A 12933-nucleotide genomic window follows, 5' to 3' on the forward strand; every position below is an offset into this window, starting at 1 on the left:
GTTTTCTTTCACCATTATTGAAACCTCTCTATTGGGACTCAATAAATGTTCTGATTCAACAGTATCCTTCAAGGATACTCCACACTGAACCATCTGCTCCTGGGTTTTACAGTATTGTTGTAATATGTGTTTTTCTGGTGGTGAGTTTAGTGATAGAATTAATCAAGTATATAAAGGCAACATTTGCTCAAATACACCACATCCACTTCTTTAGTGATGTGTCATGCTCAATACAAAAATTTAAAGAATTTTCTTAATTTGTGCTATTATAAAAGAGATTTTAGAATGACCGCTGAATGGAATTTTTTTGCTACAAGTCATGACAAGTCACCATGCAATGGCATTGGAGGTACAACGAAGTGCCTAGCAGCTAGAGCAGGCTTGCAGCATCCACTTGATCTTACACCTAAAGATCTTTTTTGACTTTTGCAATGAAGGTATCCATGGAGTTAAATTTGCTTTCATCAACAAACAGCACTCTAGCAGGAACAAGAGAAAATCATAATTTTTTGACCATCAATGAAATGACAGTGGGTTTCAAATGATGCAACATAATTTTTAGCCAAGATAGTGACAATGATGATAAAGGAATTCTAGCTGAAAACCTTCAGCCAGGGCAATATATTGCTTGCGTTTGATAAGAGTGGTGGGTTGGAAACATATGTGAAACCTCTACTGAACAAAGAGATGCCTTAATTAACTTTATGCATCCACACGGCCCAGCAAACTCCTTTTAACTGGCCTTCAAAGTGATACTTGCTGGGTTCCAGAGCAGTATTTCAATGCAGTTACTCCAGCTCCATCAGTGACATCATCTGGTCAGCAGCATAGTTTTCCTGAAATTAATCAGCTGCAGATTAATGAAGCCTTACAAAAGTTCAAGTAGTCCAGATAATGCAGGCTTGGGTTCCTGTGGAAAATAAACCCACCCATAACTGTTGTTACATGGCTATTGGGTGTGGCCCCTGTGGCGATGGGGATACTGGTTTGCTCATTTGGAAACCAGTAGTAGCAAAGCCACCCTGGACCAACGCAACACCCACTTAGGGCCTGGTTTACAAAGCCGTGCTAGCGGCTGCTGCGCATTAATGGCCCCGAAGCCCATAGATATTTAAAGGGCTTCAGGACTGTTGCTGCGCGGCTTTGTAAAACAGGCTGTTTGTATGGATTATGTCTAAACTATCTAATAATGGAGTTCTTTCTTTATATTTTGTAAATCGCTTGGACCAGTAAAATGAACGAGTGGTATAACAAGTTTAATAAACCATAAACCATACTTCATATACATTATCTAGCCTTGTGATATGTGTATATCATGGGATGTGCACACAAAATATCCCATACTTTTAAGTAAATTTATATTTCAATAAGGGTTGTGTTGCAAAACAAATAAATATAAATCTTATAAAGTAATAGTTCCTCTTTCAGATGGTACTAGTTAGAAAAAGATTCAGGTAGACTTTTTTATAAATTGATAAATTTCAGCCTTGTGTCAATGGTGCAAAATTTGATGAAGCTGGTCATACTGAATTGCTGCAGATTTGACAGTGTAGGGTCCAGTGCAAGAGTAATAATCTATGATAAAAATCTGAAGTCCGTATCTATTTTTACTCTGGAGTTATTATAAAAAAAATAAAGTTATTATAAACTGGTCAAAATCTGTAATGCCAAACTGACAAGTTTTAAGGCACACTTTGAGAAAAATTTTTAAGCGGGTGTTTGCAACCATGAGGCTCATACTAGCATCGCTGAAACTAGCATAAAAAGTTGTGCTGAACTGCCAAAAATTAGTATTATTCATCAATTATTGTCAGCTTTATGAGCAACTAAAATGACATTTTATTTACTGCTGTGCACAATGCTACCAGCACCCAGTAAAACAAGGGGGTCTCAATCAGTGACTATTGCAACTAAGGATCTAATATTTTGGGCAACTTTTTTTTTTTAAATGCTGTGCTAGTCTGCATACAAATTTTGAATAATATCTGAGACATAATGATAGGGAGTTTTTTGTTTTTAAATATTTTAGATCACTTAGAATGGAATGGCCCAATACCGAACCACTTGATCTCCCCGCCAGAACTCATGGCCAGCACAAGGAAGGAGTAAGCTTTGTGTGCACTAGCCTGGCGCCGCACTGCTCCATGAATGGCTGCCGTTAGTTCTCACGGGACTTGTGAGAACTGACAGCAGCCATTCAGCGAGTGGCGCGGGGCCAGGCTGGAGCGTGAAAAGCTCACTTCTGTCTTGTGCACCACTGGCCGCGAGATCTGAGGCAGATGTCCAGTGAGGGAGGGGTAGGGTTGCGGAAAGCTCGCTCCTGCTGATACACTGCTGAACCACCAGGATTTAAAAAGGGGTAAAAAATTGTTAGTCGGCTGTGATGGATCCCTCCTGTCTAGGCCTACCAATAGACTACCAGAGGGGGGACAGGGTGGTTCAGTCAGTGGCACGCAAGACACCAGCGTGTCAACAATTCAGCGCAAAACAGAAGCATGCCGCCAAAAGCAGCCGAAAAACTTATTTTTTAAGAGCTCTGACGGGGTGTGTGAGGGGAACCCCCCCACTTTAATGCATAGTGTTCACGCTGCCATTGGGGGTGTGTGGGTGGTGCAACCCCCCACATTATAAAGAAAATGGAACAGTTTCCGATTTTTTTCAGGAAAAGTTCTGTTTTGTCTATAATGTGGGGGGTTGCACCCCCCACACCCCCCCTAACGGCAGTGCGAACATGATGCAGTAAAGTTGGGGGGTTCCCCCCCCAACCTCCATCGGAGCTCTTTAAAATGAAGTTTTCCCACAGCGCGCTTCTTTTTTGCGCCAAATTGTCAGTGTCTGGCACGCGATTATCCCGTCACCAGCTAGGGCTTCAGAAATCTCCTTGAAAGCGTGCCTTTTCTGTAGGGTACCCTGGGCCAGGTACTAGAAAATTTCTACTTGAAGTCCATTCCACTGGAGCACACCTGTGGCTCTTCCATGCTGCCTCACTTTTTCTTTGAAGGCAAAGCTGTGGACGCACACTATAATGTCCTGCACACTCCAAATTCCAGGGGCCCAGCACTCATTCAATCTGGGGATCCAGATTATCCTCCTGCAAGATACACTGAGCCAGCCTTGTAATTACTTTTGTAGAGTTGTTATAGTCCACCATATCAGGTATACCCAGCGCTCTCAAATTTTTCCCGTGGGCTCAGTTTTCCATATCCTCCAGTTTATTTATTTATTTATTTTATTTATTTAGATTTTTATCCTGTCCTCCCAGTAGCTCAGAACGGTCTACAAGTGAACATACACAATGGAGAGTAATTAGACATATAAGAAGTACAATAGGTTTAAATGTTTGGACATACAAGACTGTGTAGTAATTTAAATACAGGGAGTATACAGCAAATTAAGAGTAGAGTTTAAGTATAAGTAGTTTAGTATAAGTAAAAGTTATTTGAGTTTAGATACAATTTGTCAGGGTATAGACTAAGAGAGGACTATACTGAAATTTAGGGAGAAGATAGACAGGGGAGAGAGGAGAGAGGTGGGGCTTAAGGGGGAGAGTAGACTGAGTGTGATCTTTAGTTGAAGAGGAAGGTCTTTACCATTTTACGGAATGTTAATAATGAGTTCTGTTGTCTGAGTTGAGGGGGGAGTTGGTTCCAGAGATGTGGAATGAAGTGGCTGTAGGATCGTTTGCGGGCAGTTTCTGAGAGGAGGGACCTTCCGGGGGGGGGGGGGGGGGGATATAGGCGTATCTCCGATTTTGAGCGGAGGGTGCGAGTGGGGGTGTAGATGGGAAGCTTGGATTTTATGTAGGAGGGGGTGGTGGAGTTCCAGGAGCTCTACTCGCATGTCCTCGAGTCCCCACTGAGTGGCCGCAGTTACTTCCTCAACAGTATCCATTCATGTTTCTACTCCCTCAATCTATGTATTCATGTTGGCAAGGTCAGCCCGCAACTCACAGACCACATCCCAGACCTGGTCCTTAACTGACCCAAACTCCACCTTCTTCTCCTGCATCCAGGTATGCTTTGGTCACTCCTTCTGAGCTGGGTGTTACTAGTGAATCCATTTCAGTATCCTTTGGCTCCATCGAGATCGAAATCATATGCCTCACTCCCTCGTCCAGGGCTAGCATGCCACATGGGCCTCACGCTGACACCTTCTCCGCAGCATGCAGAAGTGCCTTTTCACTATTGGCTTTCTTTTTCACTGCCATTAGAGGGAGCCGGTCTGGATGCTACTTTACACCGTTACCAGCGTGTTTACATAGGCACAGATGCTGAAGCTGACTGGGATTAGCAAAACCTTTAGATGGAACTTCACAGTTAGGCTGCCATCTTGAGTGCTGACATCGCTAAAAACAGAAAAGTCACTAAAAATTGCATAAGAAAGAAATGACAATCACAACACAAGACACATTCTCATTCAATAATTCATGTGTAAATACCATTATTGTAAAAGCCAAAAAGACAGAAAATATATTCTATGAATAAAGGAAATAGAGGAGGAGCAATACAAAGTAGAAAAAGGAAGAAAACCTTGGAGTAAAAGAATAGCAAATACAGTATAAAGTTTATTATGACAAAAAAATAAGGCAACGGGTCTATGTAAAACAAATCCCCAAAGACAGTGGGAGGTCAGAAAGACTAACCACATCACCTAATCCAATTCTTCTGGTTCCCTCCCCTAAAACATCCCCAAACAGATTTTAATGAAAAAAAGAGCTGAAGTTGTTAGAGATTTGTGATATTTTAGATGATGAATTTTACATCTATCACCACCATAATAGGCATCTGCCCCAAACCACACGACAGTTAAACAGTAAAGCTTATCAGTTTCCAAAAATGAATTGACATTGATAAGATCAGGCACAGATATACACATTCTGTAAAGCACTGAAGTATTAATGTTGATAGTCAAACATACAGTAAAGAATGGCTATATTTATATCATCACAGTGAGGAACTTCAATGTACTGTATATACTCGAATATAAGTTGATCCGGATATAAGTCGAAATCCCCTCCCACCCCCCAAAAGGAGGGGAAAAAAAAATGGTTGACTCGAATATAAGTCGGGCGGCTTAATATTCAAGTGCCCTGCCCTGTCAGGCTCTGCACCCAGCCCCCTCCCTGCCAAGCTCTGCGTCCAGCCCCCTTCCCTCCCTCCCCTGTCAGACTCTGCACCCAGCTCCCATTCTGCCAGGCACTGCATCCAGCACCCTGTCCCTCCCGCCCCTGTCAGGCATTTCACCCAGCCCCCTTCCTGCCTTCCCTCCCTTCACCCAGCAACCTTCCTTCCCTCCCCCGTCAGCCTCTGCACCCTCCCTTCCAGGCTCTGCACCCTGCCCCCCCTCCCTGCCCTAGCCTCATACCTCCTGCAAGACAGTAAGGAAGCCGCTCAGCACCGAGCAGCAGTGCCAAATCATGCGCCTGCTCGTGCTGCTCAGCGGCCGAAGAAACTTGTGGCAGCCAGTCAGCAGCAGGGCAGGAACTCGGAAAGTTCACTCCTGCCCGCTGCACCTCCACCGGGGATCAGCATTAGAGGTTTGAGGCTAGGGCAGGGTGTTGAGCCTTGTGGTGGCGTCCTGCAATAATTTTGGAAGGGGTGTATTGTTGGCTCAAATATAAACCCCATTTGTGGGCCAAATTTTTGGTCCAAAAATCCTGGTTTATATTCGAGTATATAAGGTATGTACAATCCAAATTAATCAGTTACTAACATAATATATAAGCTTTCTTAAAAAAACAAAAACAACCATTTTCTTAATAGTAATCCATATGCGGCAGGGTTTAAGATACAAGTGTTTGATTTTACTGGTTAGTCTTGCATCACTACTGCTTTAGCAGTGGATCCTTCTGGAGTGTAATACAGCTAATGAGGTAGCTTTTTAACTGCGAAAACTGACAGGTCCCATATCTGCAGAGGCAGCTTGAAACCATGCCCAGCCTTTTGGCTTCCCAAGAGGCTTTTCAAAATTCAATAAATAACATCTGTAGGCGATGTTGGGTGCAGACCTAGCGGAGTGCGTCATAACACTGAGCTGGCAGAACAAAGAAACCATGACGACTGCCAAGTTACCATGGCAACCACTGTGAGGCTTGGAGAGTATAATAGCACATCAATCACTGTCCAAAAGAACTTCATTATCAGCAAGAAAAAACCTTTAGGATCTGTTTAGTGTGCAATTGTAGGTTAACTCACCTCAAAGCCTTGCTCTCGAGCAAAAGTGGCAGCTTCCTGAAATAAAGAAAAAAGAACAAGCAATGTTAAAAATGGCTCATATTTAAGAAATAACTTTTTTGGGGTGCATAAGTCTACCAGTATGGCTAGGCTCACAGTCTGGATTTTTCCAAAGGGCATTATTTTATTTTAGTAGAAAACAGTGAGACAACAGTTTATTATGTCAACACTTCTTAAATTAAAACACAGACGGCAAAAACACTTTTTTCTCAAAAGCTGGCAAAGAAGAAAGAACATTTTATATTCAAGGTTGTAAGAACATAAGAATTGCCATACTGGGACAAACCGAAGGCCCATTACAAGCCCAGTATCCTGTTTCCAACAGAGGCCAACCCAGGTCTCAAGTACCTCGCTAGATCCCAAGTAGCAAAACAGATTCTATACAGCTTATCCTAGGAATAAACAGTGGATTTCTCCAAGCCATCTCAGTAATGGCCTATGGACTTCTCTTTTAGGAAAATAGCCAAACCTTTTTTAAACCCCGCTAATCTAACTGATTTCACCACATTCTCTGGCAATGAATTCCAGAATTTAATTACACATAGTGTGAAGAAATATTTTCTCTGGTTTGTTTTAAGTCTACTACTACTTATCACTTATATAGTGTTAGAAAGGCACTGTACATTTTGACATTTATAGACAGTCCTTGTCCTAGTATTTTTGGAAAGAGTGAATAGGCGATTCACATCTACCCTTTCCACTCCACTCATTATTTTATAGACCTCTATCATATCACCCCTGAGCCATCTCTTCTCCAAGCTGAAGAGCCCTAGCCGCTTTAGCCTTTCCTCATAGGGAAGTTGTCCCATCCCTTTCATAACTTTTGTTGCCCTTCTCTGTACCTTTTCTAATTCCACTGTGTCTTTTTTCAGATATGGCGACCAGAACTGCACACAGTATTTGAAGTGAGGCCATACTACAGAGCGATACAAGGGCATTATAACATTTTCATCTTTGTTTCCCATTCCTTTCCTGTTAATTCCTAACATTCTATTTGCCTTTTTAGCAGCTGCCGCACATTGAGCTGAGGACTTGTTTATTTTCAAATCTTGGATTATCTGGAACAATTTCCAGTTCTACATATGTCAGAATTGGGATTTCGTCCTTTTCACAGTACAGAGACATTGATTTCCTCACTTCTAAACTATCTGTATGCCTTGTTTAGTAAGGTAACGGGAGCATTTATTATGAAATTTGATTTAAGTAGTGCTTTTGATTTGGTTGATCATAATGTTCTACTTAATTGTTTGGATGCCATCGGCATCTCAGGCAAAGTATTGCAATGGTTCCGAGATTTTTTTAAATTACGTACTTATCAAGACAGTTTTAATGGGGTCTTGTCAGATACTTGGAGTAATCAAACTTTAGTAAAATATAGCAGATTGGTCAGACAAGACTTTTTTCCTTGACTGCAGGTTCTGTCCCATTAAATCTTGTATTTCTACATGCTCAAGTGCAAAGTTTGAAAACATATTTTGAAAGCAAATTTAAACTAAATGAAATTGTTAGGCGTTGCTCTAGATGGCAGATGTGTTTGGTAGGGGGAAGAAAAACTGAGGAACAGTTAAATCTTTCAATAAAAATTAAGGTTCTTTTGTTTTAGACCCTATAAGCTATAAATGCACAATCCAACCAGTAGCATAGCTAGGGAGGTTGGCATCTGGGACACTGCCACGCTCTGCGCCACCCCCCCTGCTCTTTCCCATCATGCCATTTGTCCCCTGCCTCTTGAGCGCCTCCCCCCATGTATCTCTTGAAATGTTTGTCAGTGTAAGCAGCATGTTCCACCTGCTGCTTATGTAATGTAATGTAATGTAATTTATTTCTTATATACCGCTAATCCGTTAGCTTCTAAGCGGTTTACAGAAAATATACATTAAAATTATAAGTAAGAAAGGTACTTAGAAATTCCCTTACTGGCTCACAATCTAACTAAAGTACCTGGAGAGTAATAAAGAAGTGAAAAATAGAGATAGAGGAAAAAATAAGAAAATAAACATTCTAATAAGACTACATTGATCTAAAGTACTTTGGAAGGTAGAAGAGAGGAGAGAAAGGAATAGATGCAGAAGGGAGGAACCGCTGAACAATAGAATTCTGGAGAAATTTAAATGATAGAAATAGAACAAAACAAAACAAGTGGAAAAACAATGAATGAGATTAAAAATAATTCATAAACTGGAAAGAAAAATAAAAATAAAACATTGTCTTCAATCCACGGTTTCAGCGTCAGTGATGAAGTGGAGCAAGTAAGTTTTGGAGGAGCAATGACGCTCCCAGAAAAAGGGCTTCTTCAGGGAAGAGATTTGGTTGATAGTCCCAGGATGCCCATGTCTCCTCCTCTGCGATGGTCTCCTCCATGCATTCCTCCCCACGACACACTGCCCGTGCTCCAGCCGCTACCCTGAACGGCTGCTCCAAGGAGACTGCCCTAGATGAGGCCTATGGTGACTGTAAGAATTCCTCTTCTGCGGAAAAGCTGCCCGGTGCTGTTGTTGGTGTGTGTTGGTGCCGCTGGAGCTGGGGCTGACAGGGGACCCCCGGCTCTCTTCTGACATCATGTCCTGGTGGAAGATGCTGCTCGTGCCAGCGAACATTTCTAGAGGTATGTGGGAGGGGACAGAAAGGAGGAGAGGTGCCGGCACCCTCAGGAAGATGGTGTCCGGGCCAATCTAACTATAACCCACAGCTGGCTCATAGATATCTATGGGACAGCATAGCTTTTAGAATAGCGAGTATACCACCACAAACTATAGCCAGCAGTAATACTATTTGATACAATTTCAGTAAGAATTTGAAGAAAGTTAACTATCACAAGTGTAAGGTTGAAGTTAATAAAATGTGAAAGACTGAAATGTACTGTTTCTCAAGCTGCTCACTGAAGGAACAGAAGGCTCACCGGGTTAGCTTTAACTGCTGTTAACTGAAAAATTTAATCACGGCCTTGACAACTGGGGGCAGGCAAGGTTTCCCACTTCGACAATCTACTTACAATAGAATTCCTTCTTTTGTATTACAAAGTCAGTGACATTACTGGCCTTACTGTCAAGGAAGAACATAAATTTCAAAGATCTCGCGCATTGTTTTGTTAACACACGTGTAATTAACTTCTGCATTACTCTTGATAAAAAGTCTCAGCAGTTGTTGAATTATTTCTGTATTTACATAAAACTTTACCTAAGAGCTTCAAGAATGATTAGTACAATTTATCTATTATAAAAAATGAGGTCAGAAGGAGAATTAATAGTTATAAAAGCATAGCAAGCCACCTAAATTTGACCTTTGACCATGCATTATAGATTGTGTTGTATGGAAAACTTTTCAATAGAGGGCAATTTCTGCCACAATATGAGGAGGGGGTATTTTTTTATTACAGAATGCCTATATAGAAAGTACAAAATGCATCTAATTTCAAAGGCAACATTAATGCCTCTATGCAGTGATGTAGTAAGGTGGGGGGTGGTCCACCCCGGGCGCCATGTTTGTGAGGGCGCTGGCACCCCTCTTCCTCTCCACCCCCTCACGTACCCCCCTTCCCTTCCCCAGTACTAGTCGTTCGCCACCGCAACAACTTCAATGTGTCCTTTGCAACCGCATTGGCTCTCCCGCCTCAGCTCTTTGGGTGCGGTGTATAAGAAGTGACATCAGAGGGAGAGCCGTCGGGGTTACGAGGAGCACGTTGAAGTTGTTACTTGTGGAGGTGAACAACTAGAGGTACGGGGGAAGGGTAGGACGCGCGCACAGCAGGGGGGATTGGGGAAGGAGTGAAGGGATGGAGACGAAGGCGGGGAGGAGGCGCTTCCACTCTGGGTGCCTTTTACCCTCACTATGTCACTGCTTCTATGCTTTTACAAAAGGGGCACCCAGAACCAGCCCCAGGTGTGCAGAATTTCACAAGCACAGAAGATAATGTAAATTTGTACATATATCCTATGCAGGTGCATATGGTCAATTTTCTTTATACAGTATGATCATAAGTGACTTGCTCTGTGCTCTGCCCAATATCCTATGCTCCTACACCCAAGTTACCGTATATAAATGCATATGCAATGGTCACTGCATATACTTTAACGAAGGAGATATTATAACCTGTGCATATATACATGGAAAATCTGTATAACAATACCTCCAAAGTCACAATTTTGTTTCTTTTTCTCCGATATATGGCATTCCAGGGAGAAGAAAACAGACACGATTCTGGACATGGCGCCTACCGGTAATTGATACACTGTAGGTGACCATTTTGCAGGCGCCTATGGTGGCAGGCGATGTTTCCAGAATCAGGCCCTGAGTGTGCAGTTCTACTAATGTCAGCCCCCAAACAAATAATTTAAAGATCTAACATTCCAGAATTAGCTTGAAAATTTGTACATATAAAGGAAATATAAACTAAGCTGCGATTATGTTTTCTTCACTATAACCTGTCCTGAGTTCCTTGGGGAGGACAGGATAGAAAATGAAATAAATAAATATATATAGTTACACGGATTTAGGGCTCCTTTTACAAAGGTGCGCTAGTGTTTTTAACGCACGCACCGGATTAGCGCGAGGCAATTTAGTGCGTGCTATTCCGCATGTTAAGGCCCTAGCGCGCCTTTGTAAAAGGAGCCCTTGGATGCTGCCGAGCCTCCATTAAAGTCACAGCACCTAACTAGCAGCAGCAGAATTCTAAGGGCTCCTTTTACAAAGGTGCGTTAGGGCCTTAACGCGTGGAATAGCGTGCGCTAATATGCTGCACGCGCTAGCTGCTATCGCCTCCTTTTAAGTAGGTGGTAATTTTCAACTAGCGCGCGTTAATCTTGTGCGGGCGCTAAAAACGCTAGCGCACCTTAGTAAAAGGAGCCCTAAGTCACAAAGGCAGTGAAAAGGAAATATACGCTTAGTTCTAATTACATAAGAATGCTGGGATTCAATAATTTCTGTAGGATTCAGGAATTCTGTAGTTTAAACTTTAGAAAGGACAAAAACTAGATTAATGCTAGATGAAATAAATGTAAAATAAAAACATGGTTTTGGAGTATTGTTTTTGCTATGATTCATGGTTGCAAAAAATTCTAGAACCTGATTCAAGTCACTTGCTAGCATGATTGTGATAGCGATAGCACAGACTGTACATTCTTTGCTACTAGGATCTGGAACAAACCACGTTAGTCTAAGAACAGAATCAAATTATCTTATATACTTGAATATAAACCGATCCAAATATAAACCCAGGTACCCTTTTTCCCCCAAGAAAGGGGGAAAAAGGGTTGACCTAAATATAAATTGAGACCCCCAAATATCAGTTTATATTCGAGTATATATGGTAGGAGGAGCCACAGGTACAGCAATATCTATTATACTGAAGGTAGAGGATAGAATGAAGGGTCTGGGTGTTGGTCCAATTTAAAATATAGGTTTGAACAACTACCAGTAATATACCTTTTTTTTGTCTAAGAAAGTTCAGTCATGTTTTTATACATGTGCTTTTCATCTACTTTCAGACATTATTACTTGATCTTACTATTTCACTATTTTCTAAGGAAGGAGTAGGAGGTGCCCCCCCGAATCATTTAAAACAAACTTTCCGCCTTCCTGTGAAACAATAACAATATCTAAACAAATGACCCATACTGTTGCCCTAAATGCACCCCCCCCAGTGCTGTAGTCACGCGCCTACCCCACAGAAGAAAATCAGTACCACCATCCTATCGTCCCCAAAATGGCCTGCATCGTTGCCTTCCATGCGAGCCCCCATCAGTGATGTAGTCACATGCCCTCTCTCCCTGAAGAACACCAGTGTCACTAGCCTGCCACCCCTAAGATGACCCCTCCCAGCCAACATCGCGCTTACCCATCAGCAATTTAAGAAAAAAGCTGCCGCCATCATTGCTCTATGTCAGGGGTCTCAAAGTCCCTCCTTGAGGGCCGCAATCCAGTCAGGTTTTCAGGATTTCCCCAATGAATATGCATGAGATCTATGTGCATGCACTGCTTTCAATGCATATTCATTGGGGAAATCCTGAAAACCCAACTGGATTGCGGCCCTCAAGAAGGGACTTTGAAATCCCAGCTCTATGTTGATCTGACGCAGGGCCTTGAGCATCTGCACAAGCTCAAAGCCTGTTGGTTCCTGACCCCTCCAAGATGCTCAGAGTGGGCAGAAGCAGGCTAGCCTTGAGCATCGAGCATGCACAGATGCTGAAGGCTTTGTACAGGATCAACACCTAGCATTGGTAGCAGCAGCTTTTTTCAATAGCTGATGGGTAAATGCTAGGCGCTGGATGAGGCGAGACTCTGGCCCCTCCCCACCGCCCCCCCCCCAATCTCCCACACCCCCCATCTCCCCTGGGGAGGGGGTAAGAGGAGTAGGGGTGAGGCGAGGGGAGAGGCACCTGCTGCAGCTGGGGCAATCCATGGGAAGAGCCCAGCTTGTGTCCAGAGTTGCCGCAATCCTTCAGCCTTGCTTCGTGACTCAGCCCTTAGAGCCAATCCTTATCCCGAAGTTATGGATCTGACATGCCAACTTCCCTTACCTACACTGACGTCAGAGGAGGGGCGGTACCGCTGTGGAGGAAACAGCTCCGAAGCAGTTTGGAAAGACGCTATAACCGCAATCTTGTTTGCAGGCTGGTCTTCAAAGGTAAATGGTGCGGAGAGGCCAGGGTGGGAATCCGGACGTCAGGGGAGAGAAATTGGACAGCAGCACTTCCCGACTGAC

At 42.9% G+C, this 12933-nt stretch overlaps 1 protein-coding gene across 3 annotated transcripts in view; it reads right to left on the reverse strand.

The window, feature by feature from the left end:
• ADK (adenosine kinase) overlaps window positions 1-12933 on the reverse strand; it is a 594014-nt gene that overhangs the window by 111697 nt on the left and 469384 nt on the right. For all 3 annotated transcript variants that reach the window (XM_033941773.1, XM_033941775.1, XM_033941774.1), the window contains exon 8: window positions 6195-6230. In XM_033941773.1, coding sequence (XP_033797664.1) covers window positions 6195-6230 — 36 coding nt within the window. The remainder of the gene's footprint in view (window positions 1-6194; window positions 6231-12933) is intronic.

This window comes from Geotrypetes seraphini, chromosome 4, assembly GCF_902459505.1.
Source record: "Geotrypetes seraphini chromosome 4, aGeoSer1.1, whole genome shotgun sequence".
NCBI lineage: Eukaryota > Metazoa > Chordata > Amphibia > Gymnophiona > Dermophiidae > Geotrypetes > Geotrypetes seraphini.